This window comes from Saccopteryx leptura, chromosome 7 (genome assembly GCF_036850995.1).
Source record: "Saccopteryx leptura isolate mSacLep1 chromosome 7, mSacLep1_pri_phased_curated, whole genome shotgun sequence".
NCBI classification, from domain to species: domain Eukaryota; kingdom Metazoa; phylum Chordata; class Mammalia; order Chiroptera; family Emballonuridae; genus Saccopteryx; species Saccopteryx leptura.
In genome coordinates, this window is record NC_089509.1 from 106535535 (window position 1) to 106556499 (window position 20965).

Here is a 20965-nt window from a genome sequence, read left to right on the forward strand (position 1 = left end):
CCAGTTTTCCTCCTGGCAGAAGGGATGTTCCAGAAAATAACCTAAAAGAGCATAAATGCAACCTGTCAGAAGACTGGTTGTGGGATGTGGCTCAGTTCTGAAAATGCTATAAGTATTGGGGGGAGGAAAAATAGGAAAGAGGCCCCGATGGAATGCTGGGGTGGTGTGGTAGACTGCAGGTGGCAGAAAGCCTCTGGGAATTCCAGGCTTAGCAAAAGGCTAAGTTCTCCCTCCCTCCCCCATACTGGCTGTGAAGCTGAGTATTGGCATTCTTACTTAAGTTGCTGGAAGCAATTTACATGCCCTTCCTCTCACCCTTTGTTTGTTCAGATGTTGGTTGATTTCACTTATGCATGGTGGGGGGATTCCTGTTTATGCCTTAAGAGTGTACCTGTTTTTGCCTCAGATCTGAGACTTTGTATCAAAGACTTCCTTATTTGCATATGGCTATATAATAAAGCAAACTGGGGGCTTTTGCTCTCTTGGACATTGCCATCAGCATTGAAGAGGCCTCCCGATCCCATCCTCTTTTCTCCATCCCATCCTCTTTTCTCAGTGAGTCTATTTTCTTAATTCCGCACTGTTCTCCCTCAAGACCCAGAATTTCTAGCCACACTGGTCCGCGGCAAGGTGGTACTGCTATTTCAGCCGAGGAAGTCTGGGCAGGCTCAGTGGAGGGTTTGGTGACAGAAAGACAAGAGAAGGAGTGAAAGAACTGTATTAGCCAACAACACGTTGGTAAGCAACTCCTAACCTGAGCAGCCAAACCTGCACGTGAGCTACATCTGGAAAGAGACAGGTCTTAGGGTTTGACATCCCTTGGACCTTTCCCCCGTCTTCTTTCTGAAGACACTTTCTGGGTGCTGTGGAGGGAATGGTGGGGACTGAATCTTCCCAGAATGGGCAGAGGCTTCCTGGAGGCCACCCCTTTCTCTGCCTCCAGGAGTAAAGCAGGTGTCACAGTTATAGGTCAGGGGATTGGGACTTCCCCATCTCCTCCCTCCCTGTGGTTGTGACTCAAAAATCCAGTGAGAGCTTGGGCACCTTTTTCTCGGCCTCTATTGCCTGCAAATTGTAATTTGTGGAAAATGAGGACTCAGCTTCTTGGTGTCTAGCACCGCCCCCACCCCTTACCCGGACCTGTCGTTCCAATTTCCCAGAGAAAAGGAAGTTCCTTTCAAGCTAAGTGAGCTAGAAAGGTCTTGCTCCCCATTGTGAGGACAGGGCTGGTGTCGCTCCCAAATGATTTCTGGCAGCTGCCACCACCTGAAGGAAGAGGGGAGGAAGGACTTTCACAGGAGCCTGAGACCCTAGAGATGCGGTCATTCTTCCCTAGCCGGTGGTCTTGTGAGATAAATGGGAAAGAGACCAGCAGGGCCACTCAGGAGAGAACAGGATAAACAGCCCTGCACTGGGGTCTTGAAAAAGAGTCATGGCTGCCTTAGAACAGTAAGCAGGGGTCCTGCTCAGCCGAAGGGGATGGTTCTCACTTTTCACAAAAATGACTGGTACCCGCACAACTTTACAACTTTGAAGCTACTTAGCGGAGGAGAAAAGACAGAAAGGGTGTAGCTGCAGCAGACGGGAACAGACTCACACGGAAAGGGATTCCCCACGGCATCTCCAGACCTAACTCCTCTATCTCCAAGGCAGGTTGGGGAGGTTCTCAGAAAGCCCCGGATGCCCTGTCACAAGGGGTCATCAGAGTCACCTCTGTGATAAAAATGGTCATTTCTGGTCCCTTAGAACAAGGTCACATTTCCAATGGCAGGAGATGGGTTTCTATGCTATTTTTCTGATTGGTGAGAAAGCCTCAATTTCAGAAGAGTGAACAGTGCAGTTTCGCTAGAGGAGGGTGGCCCAGGAGGATGGGAGCCAGACCCTGGGGCATCCGGGAACAAAGTGGCAGGTCACCCTGGGAGGGAGAAATCAAAGAAACTCTGAGCCCAAAGAGAAGGAAGTATCATTAGAATGGAAGGCCTTAGAAAGAGAGAAAAGAAAAGGAAAAGAAAAAGAGAAGAAAAACTCCTGGAAAAGGAGAGGATTGCTCCAAAACTGAAAAGAAAAATCAAAAGAGGAAGGAGAAGGAGGAGGAAAGACAGTGGCCAAATACTGAAGAAATACGATGGCTAAGATATTTTAGATAAAATAAATCTTAGTGGGTGTTAGTCAAGGGGGGTTTGTATTAGACAATGATGAATGACTGCTCTGATCTGAAGGATACATTTACAATGAAAGCAGTGATCTGAACCCCCATTTCACTGTTCCAGAACATGTGGGCATGAAGGAGATTCTTGTATAATGGGGGAGGGTAGCAGGATCGAGGGGTTGGGAGCGAGGAAAGGCCATCAGGAAGGAAAACACAGCAGTATGTCACATGCACACTTACTTGGTATTGACTTACATATATTCCTATTTGGTATGCACCCAAGATCTTCAAATTCATTTCTGTTAAAGTAAAATAGAGGTTGGACTTTACCAATTTATACATTGCAGAAGTGTAGGGTGATGAGAGAACTGATGGATATAAATAAACTCAACATGTGGAGCAAATCTTTTCATAAAATACCATTTATGTCCTGGCTGAGTAGTTGGTTAGAGTGTTGTACCAAGATGCCAAGGCTGTGGGTTCAATCCCTTGTCAGGACTCATACAAGAATCAGTCAATGAATGCATGAATAAGTGGAACAACAAGTCAATGTTTCTCTCAATCCCTTCCTAAATAAATAAAGAAAGAAAGAAAGAAAGAAGCAAAATATAAGAATAAAATGAAGTATCAGTTACGGAAGTGCCAGGGTGGTGGGATCAGGGGAAGGGATGCCCATCCTCCACCAGTCACCTGACTGCTAAGCCATCTCTCCTTCCACCTGTTTTAGCCTCCCTCCCAGGAACCAGCCGCTGTACAGGAGACTTCTCTGAGGATCTGTCCAGTGTCCTGGGGTAGGCAGCATAAGAACTCAGAGGCCTGGCGCTCCTTGGATCAGCTGCTTGGGTCCTCCATCTTGAATAAGCTATCTTGGTAGAATTGGGGAAACTGGTTAGGTAGTAACAACAGTACTTAATGACGCTGGCATATTACCATTATATTTATATAACTATATAATAGCAATATAACATCACATTATATTACTATTACTGTACTTCATGGTTACTATGATATATTACTACAATATTATATTACTATTATATAATGTGATATACCATATAATGTTAACAGTAATTGCATGTATTTATTGAGTACTTTGTAGGTGCTGACATTGTTCTCAGAACTTCACAAAGATTAATTCACTTCTCAAAACAGCCATATTGTATCTAGTTAATAGGAGGATAAGGGAGCGCAGGGATGTTAATTAACTTCTTGAGTCACTGTGCTTAGTAAGGGGCAGAGCTAGTATTTAAACCTGGAAAAACCGTTATGTGGCCAGTCTGGTTTGGTTAGAAAACCCTAGTTTCTAATATCCTGATAAGGCCCCAAAGGAATGAGATCTGGGACTTTCCTAAATACCTCACTTCTCACTGTTCATCTTGTTCTGGTTGTAAATAAATTTCAACAAAAGTTACTTTTAATGCTTCTGAAATCTGTCTTATTGCTATTGAGAAGAACTTGGAAATTGACTCCACCATTTAAAACACATCTAATGATAAAAATCCCACTTGAAAGTTTTTGCTTCTTTCAAAGAACCCTTTTCCTGATTCCCAGGGAGAATTTATTAACCTGTTTCTGTGCCCAGAAGAGCCTGAGACACGTTAGCACCAGGATTCTGCTTCTTACCTGGGCCGGACACGTGGAGGAGACCAGGCCGATGACCCTGCAGAGAGAAGCCGAGTCTTCCCGCCTGAGCGCCGCCGCCACAGCGTTTGGAGCGTGTTCCGTAGGGGCTGCGGGGGGTCCTACCAGCCGGGCGGCGACCCGCGCACCCCGACAGCCCTGCGGTGGTGGAGTGTCCCGCTGAGGGTTTCAGGCGCGGCTCCCGCGGGGAAACTGCCCGGGACTCACACACGGAAGTCCCCAGACCCCTACAGGGTGTCCAAGCCCCGGTCCTTCGCGCTCACGCCGAGCTGCCCCGCCCGCCAGCAGTGGCCGGCTGGGTCATCTTTTGCATCTTTTTGAAAGAGGCTGGGGGAAACCAACACACTTCTCTGGGGGCGGGTTTTCAGAGCCCCGCGGAGCTAACGTCTGCGGAGAACCCGGCGGGAGACCGCACAGGGAAAACGAGGTGAACCCACGCGTCTCAGAGCCCCGCGCAGACTGCGGCGGCCACCGCAGTCCGCGTCTCTTTTCCTCTCCACGTACGTTATTTGGGGCTTCTCTGCTACTTTTCCGAATAGGATGCGAACGCAGAGCTTTGGGGGCTGGCACTGGCGAGGCCCCTGGGCATCTAGGATGGTACATACCCCATCGAATCATAACGCACCCTTTCGACCCAGAAGAAGGGAGGGAGGCGTCACAACACGCGGAGACTGGGTTCCGTGCAAACACAAAACAAACAAGCAAAACCAACCGCGGACGCGGGACCTGTGGAGTGCCTGGGTTGACAAGACACGTGTCAGCTGGTCCCGCCCCTGCCCCGCGCGACTTGTAGGTTTGGGCCAGCGTCCTTACACCTTGGTTTCTCCTCGGCCCGCGCCTGCCCTCGCAGGGACCAGGGGATGTGACAGGGACAGGCTCCAGTCGTTGGCCCAGCCCGGGGAAGACCAGCCTGTCACCTCGGGAGGCCTCGGAGGCCTGGGGTCCTGTGGGACACAGGCCAGCTCCAGTGTCACCTCGGGAGGCCTCGGAGGCCTGGGGTCCTGTGGGACACAGGCCAGCTCCAGTGTGCGGGACTCTACCCGGAGGACCTGGGAGTCGCCCGGGAACCTGTCGCCGTGGCTGCTGCCTCGGGTGGTCCTCGAGGAGTGAGCAGGGTCAGCAATCACCGCCCCTCGTGACTCCACCTTGCTGCTGGCTTGGAGCCCCCGCGAGCGCCCGCATCCAAACAGGGAAACCGAGGCGGTGCTCCTCAATCCTGCACCGCCCGTGGGCGGCTGGGTCTGGCGCAAATCCATCCGCACCTCGATCAAGAGCCGGGGGAGTTCCTTTGCACGCTGAACGGCTAGTCTGAAGAGTCTTTGAAAATAATTTAATAACTCTCTAAGTGTGTGTTTTAAGACACGACGCTTTGCGCGCTGCATCTGCTTGCTGGTCCGCACCTGTTGGGGACCAGCAGATTCCCCGTCAGCTGTCACTGGTGGCGATGACACTCACAGCTGCCGCTGGCGAGGTTTTGTTAATTTAACCCTGAGACTTTCTTCGTTATCCGTATAATCCTCCCTCAAATCCCCACATTGTCACTGAATTTTGATGACTCATGGAACTGGGAAAGCACTCGCCTAATTTTGAGGCGCGAGGGGAACCCACAAAAAGCCCTGTAAAGCGGAAAGGAGCAGCGACCACCTCGCCCACGATAGGAAAGATCACAGCACTCCAAAAGGTAGGCAAATATTTAACTTTTCTGGTAATACAAAGTCAACAGGAGTGTGTGTGTGTGTGTGCGTGCGCGCGCGGGGGGGGGGGGGGGCACGCTCTCAGAGAGTGAGTGAGAGAAAGAATATGTCAGAGACCAGATCAGATCAACGAATTCATTATCCAAATTATGACCACTTCCAAAACCCAAGTACTGGTCGACGATCTCTCAGTTTCTAAGAAACCTGGCGGTGTTTAGTTCATTAAAGTGAGATTAAGGAGAGTGGCGCTTGCCAATAAATGCTCTGCGAAATATAATGGCTTTCAAATCTTGCTGCGAGGTAGAATCAGCTAGGGAGCGCTCCCCGAGGCGCTCCCCCCTCCCCCACTACCCCTCCCCCAACTACCTCTCCCTCCACTACCCCTCCCCCCTGCGCGCCAACCCCAGACCAATTAAACACGTGTCTCTGGGGCCCCAAGGGTGCTTCCGCATTTTTTGAAACCTCTCCAGGTTATCCTAACCTGCGGCCAGGGTCAAGAACCGCCGCTCAGACTATTCTCATCAGGAAATACGTAAGAAATGGGCTCTAGGGACAAATCGTTTTCCTTGCAGAGCTTGGTCCCAAATTTTCTTCCCAAGCAATAACTGTCTATTTCTTACTTGGAATTAATCATTCCTCAAAACAAAAACTAAAGCAATTGCTCCCTACCTGTCAAGTTTGACTACAAAATATTTTTAAATGCACACACAGTAGAATAGAAATACAAAGTTCCCCTTTCTATGTGATGGAGACTACTAGTCGTCATAGTGGTTAGAAATAGCTGAGCCTACCATGTATTGCTATGGTTCTTGAAATACTAGCTGTTGAAATAAAAGCGGTCTGTCCTTGTAATGATGAGACACTTTCTCTTCTGTTTATTTTGTGATGTGCTTTTGTAATAGTAAAAGATAAAAAAAATTTCTTTGCATACTTTCTCTACCCACTTTCCGCCACTTCAATACTCCCTCACCACCCCCCCCATTTCCATCCCAGGGAGACTCAATACTTCTAAACCAAAGATAATCCAATTTCACATGCAAAGACAACATTTTTTTTCTAAAGGTAGCGTGCATATTCTTCCTGAGCTCCTAGGAAGATTCTTACAAGTTGGACATTTAATACTTTTACTTCCCAAAATGTACCTTATAAATTTATCATGAAAGCGAACTTGTTTCTCTTTGGCATATTTTAGTTTTGCACATGAGAACAGAAGCCTTAAGTTTTTGATGGATAGAAACAATGTTAATGGTGTATAGTACGAAGCTTTTTAAATGGACAATCAAATGAAATCAAGCAGAAGATAGATGAAATCTCTCTCACATTTTCCTCATTCATATCATTTCAAACTGAAACCTGGCTGCAGTCATTTCTAACACTCTTTTCAGAAATAGTTACTGTAGCAAATATCAGATCATCATCAAATTTACACTCTAACATATACAATAAAAAACATAGTATTTCAAAGGAAGAAATGTAAATGCATACTTATCAGGGGTGCAGTTCATTGCCCAAAACATAAATTTAGTCATCTTTGTATCATAGCAGAAATGTTAAATACAAATATTAGCTAATGGTAAACAAATGATTAATGAGGATATGAGTTGGATCATAGAATAATGGGAGTTACTCAGTTATTGAGATTGTAAATTTAGCAAGTCTATAAAGGATAATTTATTTCAAATGGCAAAAGTTGAAGAATGAATAATATGGGAAGTAACCAATAATGTGAAATTTAATAGATCTTGTTCTCAATATGTGGGAAATTTCGCTGCAATGTGAGCTTGTTCTAACTACGCAGGTGCTGCTAAGTCTGGAGAAGTTGGGGTGGACATTCTCATATAGGCAGGAAGCCAACAGAAGTCATACCTTGAATCTTACGATGCAGAAAATGATGGGAAATGGACTCCAAGTGTCCTTTGGTCTCTCCAGTGGCTCCTGACATGCAAATAAGGCAGTAGGACTTTCACCACAATAGTATTGACTTTTCTCAGTATTTTTTCACCTTTTACAAATCCTCATGAAGTAAGGAAAGCAACGAAGTCACCCAGGGTCTCGAGAGTTATTGAGTGGCAGCATGAGTGAGGGGAGCCAAGTTGCTTAGCGGTCAGTGGAAAGTTTCGCAATCAGCCAACTCAGCTGAATATTTGTGGACCGTTTACTATGTGCTGAGAACTGGCTGAGGCACAGTGAATAGAGGGGCTGAGCAGACCAGGTTCCTTCCTTGTTTTTACATTTTGGTTGCAGGAGATTGATATAAAAAATGTAACAAATAAATAAGACCACTGAAGATAGTAATAAGTGTTAGGAAGAAAATAGAACTTCAACAGATAGTCATTTGGGATAGAGTGGTCAAGGCAAACCTCTCTGGGGCGGTGATGTTAGACCGTCATAGACCTGAATGAAAACAAGAGCATAGATCCACATAAGGCTTTAACTTCCAAAGCCTTTCACTCATATACTCTTTGTGTGTAGAAATCCTTACACGAACCTCACAAGGTAAGCAGAACTGATATTTTCTGTGCCCATTTCACAAATAGGAGCTTAAGGTTCTAAGAGGCTAAATGATGTGCCAGAGTCTTTCCAAGAAACGGGAGCACCAGTATTCCGACTCACATCTCCTGGATGCAGTTACTGGCTCTTAGACTCCCAAGCCCAGTGTTCTTTCTGGGTGTGGACACCGTTCACCAATCACATTGCATTCAGAGGCCAAGTATTTAATCCATCCCCCACAAGATGGTTTTTTCACTTGAAACTTAGATTCTATGGAAGCATGATGTTATAATTCTAACCTGCCGTCCCAGAATGTAGGCAGAACTGGGCCATGGGGACAAGGACTTCTTGAGCAGGTGTGCTGGCTGAGCAGGTATGGCTTTCTGCAGTGACTTTACTGGTCCTTCACATTCATGGGCCGGAGATGTGTCCAGGATTGAAGCAACCTCTTCCAAGAAGACGAGAATTTCCATGGGCAGGGAAAGAAGTACCTCAGTGCCACGAGGAACCCTCCAGACAACTCTGATCATTTCAACAATTACTTCTAAACACCTGCTTAAGGTACTATGTGCCAGGACTTTCCATATGATGTAGGCAGAAGTGATTAAATCAACACCTGCACAACAGAGGGACATCAGAATATCAGAAAACCATTAGAATTCAGAAAAATGTTTTTCATCACCCCATCCCACCACTTGATTCCTGAAAAGCTAGAAATGGGCAATAAAACAAGGTCAGCCAAGAAAAAGAATTTCTCCATGTGTAGGCATTGGGCTATTTATTGTATCTATTTGATTTCAAAGTATTCTAACTCAAATTTCTCATGACAAGAAATTTACATGTGCAACCCACGAAAGAAGTAAAGTGTAGCTTGCATTGTGGCTGAGACTATTTAAACTCACCTTTCTCATTTATGAGGAGTAATTTAGTCTATGTCATTAGGGGATGTTCCTCTGTGGGACATAAACTCTATAAGAAGCAAGCTGGTCCCCAAGTAACTTTAGAGAGACTTGCAAGTTGCCAAATTAAGGGAACAAAATAACAAATGTGTATACACACATGTATACATGGTTACATCCACGAAGCCAAGTTTTGTTGCTAGTGTATACATGCACACATACACACACACATATACACGTGTAGATGCACTTGTACAACTAAACAGCTGTGGGTGCAAATAGAATCTCAGCACTGGGCGTCAACAAAGAATAAAAGATAAAAATGAGTATAGAAGCAACACAAGTTAATTGTTGGAAGTAAATTAAATAATAAATTAAAACCAGTCTCTGAAATGCAATTCTTAGTATTAGGAACAAGAGAAGTTCAGAGATTGAGAACAAACTCTGACAACAGAGTTGGTGGATGTTAGAGTAGCAAACAGGTAAGCCACTTTCCCCTCCAGGATACAGCAGATCTTACCGGGCCTTCAGAAGTCCAGTTAAAATCTAGAAATAATTGCATGAAATGCCCACACTAGCAATGTGCATTTCAATGTGTGAGTTAGTTCTCTATCAGCTCCATTCAGAATGTGAAATTGGGCTTTGGGAGGGAGGGGAGTCTATATTTCAGGAAGAGAAAGATCACACAAAGAACCTGGAGCAATTTCCTATAAAATAAATTTCTTGAGAATAGTTCTTTTTCTATAAATGCTTCTTGTTTTAATTAAGACAACGCAGACATAAAACACAACTTATTGCACTTCCTAAATCCCAGCCATACCGCTTATCAATGGCCAGGAAACTACTTTTCTCTATGATCAATACAAATGTTCCATTCAATTTCAGATACGAGAATAGTGTCAGGGTAGCATGCAGACAGCTTGCATAAATACATGAGGAAATAACGGCATACCCTCAGCAGCTTCTGTGATGTTTAGGTGTGAAAACTTCGTCTTATTCCAAATTTCAAAAGATGGAATAAAGAATGTTTTCATATAAAATGCACTTGGAATAGTTGGGCTTTTTTTTTTTCTTTAAAAAGGCATTGAATACACCTGCAACACGCATTGCAATTCATCTTTTTTAGTTACAAAATCAGATAGGTATGTATTCTTTTTCATTTAATGTGACTGGAATGTGAACATTTCAGTAGTTTCCAATATCAAACAGCTAAATTCAAAATAACATTTTATGTTAAGTGTAATGTATATTTGTAATCAAAGGAAGAATGACTTGTCAGTTTAATTTTTGGGGACTATTTTCTATTATCAGATAGCTGAAAATCATTAGTTTCACAGCACAAAATCTTGAATCAGTTACCGACACACCCTTATATCCTGCTAGTTTCGAAATGAATCTGGACTGTAGGCACGGAAGAAACGTTGCTATTGATCAAACATCTTTTCCGGAAATGTTAAAGCACAAAATTTCCAGATTTATATATTCTTAAATAAATTATTTTAAAAAATAAAATTAAGAAAAAGGGCGAAGGAAGCTTGTAGTTTATCTGCGTGAATAGCTTTCAATATCTTCCAGGTGGGGGCAACAGTAAGTCAGTTTTGAGAGGAGATGGGAGAACAAGATCTCGAAGCTCCCTCAGTCCAGTTACTTCCTGGTAGTAGTGCCGTGAGTAAAACCACCACAAGCTGCCAGGAGGAGCCCAGTTTCCAGGACTTTGGGGCTCTCGCAGCGCGGTGGGTAGCAAGATCCGCCTCTTGGTGAGCCCAGCGACAACTGCTCCGCTAAAGCAGCCTGCACTCCCAGTGCGCACGCGCGCTGCGCACCTGCTGGATCGCGCAGTTGCTGGAGGTTGGTGCGCCCAGCCGCTTGGCTCCCGCCCGCGCGGTGCCCTTGCGGGAGTGGACACCACCCTCAGTGCTCCAGCTCAGTCACTTTTCAGGACCTCCAGAAAGGAGGGAAACCTTTCTCTTTCCTTTAACATCTCATTCTTCCACTAGACAAATCAAGTGCATTCACAACTGCTGCAGCCATGCGCGCGCGCGCACCTGCAACCTTAGAGAAACACTAAAGTCACGGTAGCCAGAAAACCAGCTTTCAGGCGGGGTGACGGGGATCCCACTTCCCTTTCCACCTGTTTTCGCAAATCCTCGGACGCTGGGAGGGACGGCTGAACACTGCAGAGGATGAGGGTGGTGCGTGATGCAGAGGTTGATCTTGCGGAGTCGGGGAGATGGACTTCCCACCAGCATCCCCGGCTCCTCCATTTCCCTCTCTAGCCCAGCTCGGAGGCGGCGGGGCGTGGAAAGCTCGAGAGGCGAAAAACAGAAGCCCCGCAGTAGCGGAGCGACGAGGGGATGCGCGTCCGGGGGCCACAGAGAGAGGGCAGAGAAGCTTGAGCGCACGGAGCCAGAGGTCCCCTCCTTCCAGGGCTTGCAGAGCTGAAAGTGCGTGCGGGCGGGAGACCAGGCGTGTGACTTGACTATGTGTCGCTCCTCCGCACACCGCCCGCCGCCGCCCGCGTCCTCTGGCCGCCGCCGCCCCCCGCCGAGCCCGCGGCCGCGCCCTCGGGTCGGTACTTGAGCCAGCAGATGAGCCAAGTGACGACAACCGAGAAGAGTGCCAGAATGCTTGCCACCGACAGGCAGATGGGTCCCACGGGAGAGGGCGACCCTGCAGCCGGGGCCGCGCCAGGGGGCGCCCCGCCGCTGGGGGGTCCCGCGCCGCCACCGCCGCCGTAGTGGTTGACGAAGATGAGGCCGGTGAAGAGCAGCACCACCATGGAGAGGAAGGAGAAAACCACGCACACGCAGCCGGCGGTGAGGGCGGCGCGCTTGCAGTTCTGGCAGCTCTCGTAGGCGCCCGGGGCGCGCAGGCCGGCGCGGGCGCGTGGCCCGCGGGCCGCGTCCTCCCTGGGCGGCGGCGGGGCTGGAGCGGGCAGCGGGGTCACATTTGGCGCTGGGCCGCGAGCAGGTAACGGCGGGAGGCGGTCCTGGGGCAGCGGATCGTGCGCGATGCGCAGGGCCAGCGGGAAGGCCTCGGCGAGCTTGGTGTTGTTGGGCAGGCCGTGCACGCGGCTGTCGGGCAGCGGCGTGCGGTGGCGGCACACGGGGCACGCGATGGCGCCGGGCGGGCTGTGCCAGGGCAGCGGGCGCTCGGGCGCGGCGGCGGAGGCGGCCGCGCGGAGCTGCAGCTGGCTCAGGCACTCCTGGCAGAAGGTGTGCAGGCACGCCAGCAGCTTGGGCGCGCGCCGGTCCGCGTCGAAGTAGTTGTAGCAGATTTTGCACTCGTACTCCTCGAACGGAGGGGGACCGGGGACCGTCACCACTGTGCTCGGACCTCTGGGGTGTCCGTGGTCCCGGGCTCCGGCCGCAGTGCTCCCCGCGGCTGTGGAGCTCCCGGGACTACCGGCTGGGCTCCGCTCGCCGCCGCCGCCGCCGCTGCCGCGGTCGCTCGCCGGCGCTGCCATGGCCTGATCCGCCCCTCATCGGGGGCGAGGTGAGGCGCCCTCCTCCCCCTCCGCCGCCGCGTCGGCTCGGGGCGGGAGGAGGCGCTCCGGCACCCCCCCCCCCTGGCTGCTGTCGCCCGGTGGGGGAGGCACCGCTGGCTGGGCCGCGTTGGGGCGCAGCGGCGACCGCCCCCCGATGCCGGCGCCTCGGGTCCTCCCAGCCCCGGGGGCCTCTCTGCTGGTCCCCAGGGCCTCTCACTGCAGCTCTACTTCGGATACCGGTTTTCGTTGGAATTGAGAGTCGAGGGCGGCTGGGGGGTGGGGCCGTGCGGGAACAGGGTTCGGGGTGCGGGAACAGGGTTCGGGGTGCGGGAACGGGGTTCGGGAACAGGGTTCGGGGTGCGGGAACGGGGTTCGGGGTGCGGGAACAGGGGTCGGGGTGCGGGAACGGGGGTCGGGGTGCGGGAAAGGGGTTCGGGGTGCGGGAACAGGGGTCGGGGTGCGGGAACAGGGGTCGGGGTGCGGGAACAGGGGTCGGGGTGCGGCTACTCCAGGATGGGGCTCTCGTGAGGCACCCCCTCCCCAGCGGAGCCACACTCGGGGCGGCGGTGGGAGACCTGGTCTTGCTTCTCCCTTCCACCCGTCCCGCGCTCTCCTCCCCTCTTATCCCGGCTGTTCCCCGCGTGTCCTCCCCGGTCCGGGGCTGAGTCCCAGGCGAAGCCTCCTCTCCCCCCGCCAGCCGGAGCTCACCGGTGATGTAATGTGGGACCCGGGCAGGGAGGGGACGCAGCGGCCTCTGCGGAGGCGGCGGCGGCGGCGGTTCCTGTCCGTGGAAATCGTGATCTCATTTCTCTGTCCCAGGGCGAAAGCCAGCCATCACCGGGCCATTGACGCTTTCCGCTTTTATTCGCAGAGCGCAAGCAGCCCCGCAGCCTTCGTCTCAGGGTGGAAGCGGAGAGCTGGCACTTTCGCTTCACCATTGGGAGGAACTGTCGGACCTGAACAGCACCTTTGTGTGTTTTTGTTTTTCATCCAGAAATGCTGCTTCCTGAGACTTCAGGAGACGCGAAGACACAGACTCAGCCGGGTCTGGCGATGTCCTGACGCTGACCACACAGGATGGAGGTAACTGTTTCGCTGGTGCACAGGCGGCTACAGAGGCCGAGAGGGGGAAATGTTGTTGTCAAACAGGCTCCTAGACTGTCAACGTGCAGACTAAACCGAGCCCCTGGCATCACCCGCCTCCTCCACTTACAATGTTAATGCAGAAATGCAGAGAGAGAGAGAGCTGAAAAACTGGTTAAGTACCATGCGACAAGTCTTTTTGATTTTATTAAAACTAATAGAAGTTTGTCTAAGCAGGTTAGCAAAAAGCAGCACTTCTTGAAGGAACACTCAGTAGAATATAGGAGTGGTGGGTTTGGGGCACCGTCTGAGGGGCGCTGTTCAGATATTACGAACCACAAAGTTCTCCCTGTTTCCCCAGGTTGGACCTCACCCTGTGAAAAGAGACACCCCCTTCTCAACAAGGAAGGAGAAGAGGACAGAGTTCTGGGGTCTCAGAGAAGGGAATTTCCTCACCTTCTCTGCATTCTCTGCAGAAAACAGCAGGATGTCCCGGGGAATATTTGTGGAAAGGAAAAATGAATGGGAAGCAAGCTAAAGGCAAAGAAAGAAACCACCAACAGACAGGCAAGAGAAGGAATTGTCACAAATAACTACTACCTTTCTATGACATTTAAAAATTTTTTTTTATTTTTTGTGACTAGTGAAGGTGATAGGTGTCTGAAGTTTTTTTTTTTTAATTTTATTTATTCATTTTAGAGAGAAGAGAGAAAGGGAGAGAGAGAGGAGAGAGAGACAGAGAGAGAAGGTGGGAAGGAGCTGGAAGCATCAACTGTCATATGTGCCTTGACCAGGCAAGCCCAGGGTTTCAAACCGGCAACCTCAGCATTCCAGGTCGACGCTTTATCCACTGTGCTACCACAGGTCAGGCAGATGTCTGAAGTTTTTAAAAAAGTCATTGACAGCATTTAGAGAGAGAAGAAAGGATAAAGAGAGAAAAACTGAATTGTTGTTCCACTTGGTTGTGCATTCACTGGTTGCTTCTCACATGTGCCACAACTGCAGATTGAACCGACAATCTTGGCATTATAGGATGATGCTCCACCCACATGAGCTACCTGACCAGGGCTGATGTCTTAAGTTTGAGGGACTTTCGGTGAAGCTCATTAACACCCATGAGCTTTTCATTTCCAAGTGTATCTTAAAGTATATCCTTTTGTGACAGAGGCTGTTGTGAGCAGAAGGCAGGGTAACGAGGCATTGAAAGAAGGCTTTGGTCTGACCTTGAGAGAGTATACACAAATCTGCCTCCTGGTGGAGGAGGTTGAGTGCCGGTCCCTGTCTTTCCCTCCTTGATTGTGAAGAGCCCGGAACGGTGCAGTTTATACACCGTTTTAACCTGGGTCCTTCTACATTAAGCTTTGATTAGCACTGTGCTGAGAAGAGACATATTGCTGATGTCAGAAAAATTTAAGACAAAGCTTGGGGAGGAAAGAAACTCAGAAACAGGAGGGGCTAGCGTGCTTTGAAGTTTTTGTCCTTCCTACCCACCCATTTCTTAGTACATGTGCAACCTTGAGGTTGAAGGGCACTGAAAAAGAGTCCTCTCTGCACCTGGCCTGCATTTGGTAAAATGTTTTAAGATTTTTGAAGTTCCGCTCTACTATGCATTGTCACCATGGAATAGAAGAATTGACCATGGGGCTACTCCAGGCTCTCTCAACCTCAGCACTACTGACTTTTTGAGCTGGGTGATACTTTGTTGTAGGTGCTGTTCTGAGCATTGTCAGATGCTTAGCAACATTCCTGGCCTCTGTCCACTTGATAGAAGCATCAACTCTCCCCACTGGTGACAGACAACCAAAATTCTCCTGGGTACAAAAATCACCCCTGGTTGAGGATCACAGGTCTACACCAAAGTCACAGATTTGTTTAAAGTGAAACCCAAAGCAGAAACACCTCCCAACTCTTAACCAGTGCGACCAAGGACAGCATGACCAAATTTACTAGCCACTGGCATTTCTTCTGTGGCTCGTGGTACCTGGATCCCACGGCACCATCTTCAAGAGGTCCAGGTACGGTTTATGTCAGTAATGCATTCTGTTGATGGGGGCATAAACAATGGCCAGAATTTGGTTAACAAGGCGGGAATAATTTGTTTTAGGGGAACCCAGCATCTCCAATTATTTTATATCCTAGGGTCAGCCACTCATCTTTGGACTCACAAAGGCAGCATGTAGGATTCTGTCAGTGCAATGAGTGTAAGTTCTCGTGACGCAGGCCACAGGCATCTACCCTAATGGACTGTAAGATTCATCGTTCATAGTGTCCCCTGTAGCTCTAAATAGATAACTGTGGTTAGTTGGGTAGAAATTAAGTTTTCACTATGGTGAAAGATGTGTTGACAGAGATCATAAGTCAGGAACAAGGTACTCAATATGCACATCAGGATTTGAACGGGCTTTGCTGGAATCCAGTTCATGCCTTATCTATATCAAACACTCAGTATTTGCTGAATTATTTTCTTTTTGAGAACCCAAGTAAGTGGGAGGCAGCAGCGGTCTCAGGTCATCTCTTGTAGACATTCTCTCCATTCGCCATCTAAAGGGAGAGAATGGCCCTGGCCGGTTGGCTCAGTGGTAGAGTCCCGGGTTCGATTCCCGGCCAGGGCACACAGGAGAGGCGCCCATCTGCTTTTCCACCCCTCCCCCTCTTCTTCCTCTCTGTCTCTCTCTTCTCCTCCCGCAGCCAAGGCTCCATTGGAGCAAAAGATGGCCCGGGCACTTAGGGATGGCTCTGTGGCCTCTGCCCCAGGCGCTAGAGTGGCTCTGGTTATAACAGAGAGACGCCCCAGATGGGCAGAGCATCGCCCCCTGGTGGGCGTGCCGGGTGGATCCTGGTCGGGCGCATGCGGGAGTCTGTCTGACTGCCTCCCCGTTTCCAGCTTCAGAAAAATACAAAAAAATAAAAAATAAAAATAAATAAAGGGAGAGAATGTTTTAGTTTTTAGGGTTGACTATCCTGAGTCCAAATGGTCTCTCTTCACCCTCTGTGTAGCATTAGAAGTGCTGCTTAACTGCTCTGTGCCTCCCTTTTCCAAACCGTAAAACAAGATGCGTAGTTACCACGTAAGTCTGTTATGAGGCGTGAACAAATTGTACACAGAATACATACGGAGAGTTCTGCCCGTTAACACTCATTACTTTTTATGTCAGGGGTTTTTGTCCCTCATCTCAACAACCCTCACAGACACCCTGTGAGAGAGGCCCAGAGGGTTCGTGTCACCAGCCCAGGGTGACATAGCCAGCAGTCACAGAGCAGTCCAGCTCTTCCACTGTTTCAGAGAGAGAGACACAGGGAGCCTCTCAGAGAACCCAGGAAGAGGCCTGGCCTATGAATCTCCCACGCATTATTGATCTGTCAGCTGCAATAAATCCCTGTATAAAATACGAGGACAAAGTCAAATCTCGTTGGCAGTATTGGAAGCGTAGATGTATGGGCAGATAATGCCACTCAGAGGCGAGTAGTAAATGAGTCAATCAAACAGCTGACATTTTCAAACAGGAACTGGCCTCCTTCAATTCGACATTTATTGAGGTCCTGCTCCAGAAGGCAGTACTGCTGTGTGATGAGCTACCTGACCTCTAGAAACCAAGAGTTTAAGAAAGGATATTAAACATGTGTTCAAAACTTGGAGGCAGAATGAGGCAGGTTTGTGGTCCAGGCACAAGGTCTGGTGGGCATGAAGAGGGGAGAGAAGTTATCTCTACTGCGGGCAGTTTCTGCAGACTCATGGTCGGTGAGTTGGGGATTTAAGAGGGTACAGAGAGAAAGGCATCAGGGAAAGCAGATGTGCTGAGGGCACGGTGGGTGACCTGCTTCAGAGAGAGCATGCGACGTGTGGGGTGCTGTCCAGGGAAGCCTGGAATGTCATGCTAGCTGGCTGGGCTCAATTCTGCGGGCGACCCTTGCGTGTACCACCTCCGTGTGTGGCGGGGCATGGAGCTTCAGGGTGCTGGGTTGGCTGGAGTTGGAATTGACCACCCAGAGAGAGACATAGCCATTAAGAGGTTAACCATTACTTACAGGTGTCCCCAAACTATGGCCCGCGGGCCGCATGCGACCCCCTGAGGCCATTTATCCGGCCCCCCTCCGGACTTCCGGAAGGGGCACCTCTTTCATTGGTGGTCAGTGAGAGGAGCACTGTATGTGGCGGCCCTCCAATGGTCTGAGGGACAGTGAACTGGCCCCCGTGTAAAAAGTTTGGGGACCCCTGCTAGGAGCTAGTTGTCATTGCTGTATACTGCAAAGAGAAAACGTAAAAACGAAGAAGAATGTGCTCTATTCGTGGCTAGTGGTTCAGAACAAGCGCTCTGCTTCCAGACGGCCTGTGCCATTCCTAGCTATGCAGTGCTGGACAAGGTCCTTAACCTTTTTCTACCTTGGTTTTCTCTTCTGCAAAATGGGAGAGTCCTATCTACTTCAGGAAGTTGTACAGTTAAAGTGAGTTAACATATATTAAGCTTCAAACAGTGCCTGGTACAGGGTATGTATCTTAAAAATGTTAAAAAACAAAACAACTTATCTAAAGAGTCCCAAATTGCTTATTCTAGGTAAAATATTTCTTTATTGCTAAATAAAAATAATTCAGAACAGAAGCTACCGTGACCAGGTGTTCAAAGTTAGCACCGACAGTGACAGGTCAAGTTGATCACACTTACCCCGGAAACAGTGTTTTGAGAATGACACTGTCTGTGATGCTCCTCCCAAACTCCAGAAACCCAGTCTTCTTACAGGGAAAACATCAGACAAATCTCAACAGAAGGACGTTCTACAAAATGCCCCTCCAAACTTTCAAGGTCATCAAAAACAGGAGAGTCTGTCACAGCCATGAGGAGCTTAAGGAGACAGGACAACTAAATGTGATGTGATATCCTGGATGGGGTCCTGGGCCAACAACAACAAAAACGGACATTCGGTAAAAACGAAGGAAACCTGCCCTGGCCGGTTGGCTCAGCGGTAGAGCGTTGGCCTGGCGTGCGGGGGACCCGGGTTCGGGTTCGATTCCCGGCCAGGGCACATAGGGGAGGCGCCCATTTGCTTCTCCACTCCCCCCCTCCTTCCTCTCTGTCTCTCTCTTCTCCTCCCGCAGCCAGGGCTCCATTGGAGCAGGGGATGGCCCGGGCACTGGGGATGGCTCCTTGGCCTCTGCCTCAGGCGCTAGAGTGGCTCTGGTCGCGGCAGAGCGATGCCCCGGAGGGGCAGAGCATCGCCCCCTGGTGGCAGAGCATCGCCCCTGGTGGGCGTGCCGGGTGGATCCCGGTCGGGCGCATGCGGGAGTCTGTCTGACTGTCTCTCCCCGTTTCCAGCTTCAGAAAAAAAACAAAAAAAACGAAGGAAACCTGAAGAAAGCGTTGCCTTGAGTGAATAATCCTGTATCAATATTGGTTATTTTTTAAAATGTGGTCAATTTATGGGAATTGCAATCACAAGACCACTAAAATTCCTTGGAATTAAGATACAAGTGATACACTGTGCACTTGTATCACTTCAAGTAAGATCCATTAAGCAGGTTTGAAAAACCCTTTGAAGAAATATTTGACTTAGCCTTAGAGTATCTAATCACAATGTGCAGATAATTGTAATTCTTTTTAAAATGTATGAGAAATAGTGTGTAACTACCTTAAAGCAAAATCAGAAGAGAGAATTTAAAAATTGCTTTATAACCCAACACTTCAGCATAACTATTAATTACCATTATCAATTTATTCTAATAGGCATGTGTTTTTAGTTATAATGCATGTTCCTTGTTTCACTTTAATTCAAATTATTCATTCAAATCTCTATTTATTATGATAACTACTGTGTGTGAGACAGTGTTTTTTGCAGTTGGTGATATAAAAGGCAGTGGACAAAACAGGCAATATGCTTGTCCTCACAGAGCTAATGTCCTAACATTATGAGTGTTTTTGTGTGATGCAGACAATAAACAAACAAATAAATAAATATGATAGCAAGTGGAAGGTGCTGTGAAGAAAAATACAGTAGAGCAGGGGGGCAGGAAGTGTTGGGGTGTGGGAGAGGTTGTTTGCTATTTTAAATAGGGTGGTCTGGAAAGCCCATCCAATAAAGTGACACTTGAGCAAAGACCTTAAGGAAGTGAGGAACAGAACTATGTGGTTCTCTAAGGGAATAATGTCCAAGGAATGTGAACAGCATGTGCAAATGTCCTGAGGTGGGAATATGTTTGATGTGTTCTAGGAACAGCAAGGAAGCCAAGAATAGGAGAGCAGATTGAGCAAGGGGAGGGGATAAAAGATGAGGGCATGAAAGGTGTCAGGGCAGAGATGATGGGATAGGGACTTCTAGATCCTTTTAATATTTTTGTATATTTAATTCACATGAAATGAGAAGCCAAGTGGAGGGTTTTTATTTTTTTATTTTTTATTCATTTTAGAGAGGAGAGACAGAGACAGAGAGAGAGAAGGGGGGGAGGAGCTGGAAGCATCAACTCCCATATGTGCCTTGACCAGGCAAGTGCAGGGTTTCGAACTGGCGACCTCAGCATTTCCAGGTCGACGCTTTATCCACTGCGCCACCACAGGTCAGGCAAGTGGAGGGTTTTGAGTAGAGAGATACGTAATCTGACTTAGGTTTCAAGAGAATCACTGTTGCTGCTACATACAGAATAGTTTCGAGGGGACAAGTTTAGGAGCAGGTAACCTGAGTAGGTGGCTCTGGTTAAGAAACTAGAGAAAGGTAGGTGCCTAGAATTCATGAGACCACTTGGGGTCTGTATGTGAATATGAGGCCTGCCGGATTTGCTGGTGTGTGTTCGGGGCGGGGGGCAATTTCTAAGGCTTTTGTTAGTTAGTAGCAGTCATTACCTTAACAAACATGTAATCAGCATTTTTTCCAGAATGTCAGTAATATTTATAACCAGGACATTTTTCATTTTCTTGCTCAAATAGCACGTCAGTGATGCTTACCCTGACCATCCAGTCTAAAACTGCAGCCTCCTGCCCGCTTCCTGCCCTTACTCTGCTGTATTTGATTCCCTAGCTGGAGAACTGGTGGGGCCCAGTGCGCATCGAAAATGTGGGGCCCTTGTTAAAAATAATTAAGAATCTCAAGAAGGTTGCTGGGAGCGCATTAAAGCCAGCACAAGGCCCTCCCGAGTGCAGGGCCCTGTCACATTCCCATGAAGCCAACCCTGCACACATGTCTTATATTTAATTACCTTATTTGCTTACTGTCTATCCCTCGTATTCACGTAAGTTGATGGAAGGTAGGGATTTTTGTGTTTTGTTCTCTGCCGTATCCCAAATGCTTAGAATGGTGCCTAGCATCAGTAGACACTCAATATATATTTTTCAATAAATAGGTGATTTTTAATTGCCAATTAACATTTTATCCAATCATTGTACCATAATTTCCTTAAGCATTCTTCCATCAGTGGATAGCTGGGTGGAATATTTTGCTGCTGTAGATCAAGTGCCAATTAAAATGTTTATCGTGTGGCCTTTTCCTTATTTGGGATTAGTTCTCTAAGACTGATTCTCGGAAGTGGGATGTTCACAGG

The 20965-nt window shown here is 48.5% G+C and overlaps 1 protein-coding gene across 1 annotated transcript; it reads right to left on the bottom strand.

Annotated features, from left to right (window-relative positions):
* Positions 1-10097: 10097 nt before the first annotated feature.
* Positions 10098-12606, bottom strand: RNF228 (ring finger protein 228). Its single transcript, XM_066345377.1, has one exon. It carries the CDS (start codon positions 12337-12339, stop codon positions 11353-11355), a length of 987 nt encoding a protein of 328 aa, XP_066201474.1. The 5' UTR covers positions 12340-12606; the 3' UTR covers positions 10098-11352.
* Between the last annotated feature and the right edge of the window lie 8359 nt (positions 12607-20965).

Bases quoted from the DNA above. Each gene is read 5' to 3' on its own strand.
- RNF228 (XM_066345377.1), bottom strand. From the start codon at position 12,339: ATGGCAGCGCCGGCGAGCGACCGCGGCAGCGGCGGCGGCGGCGGCGAG.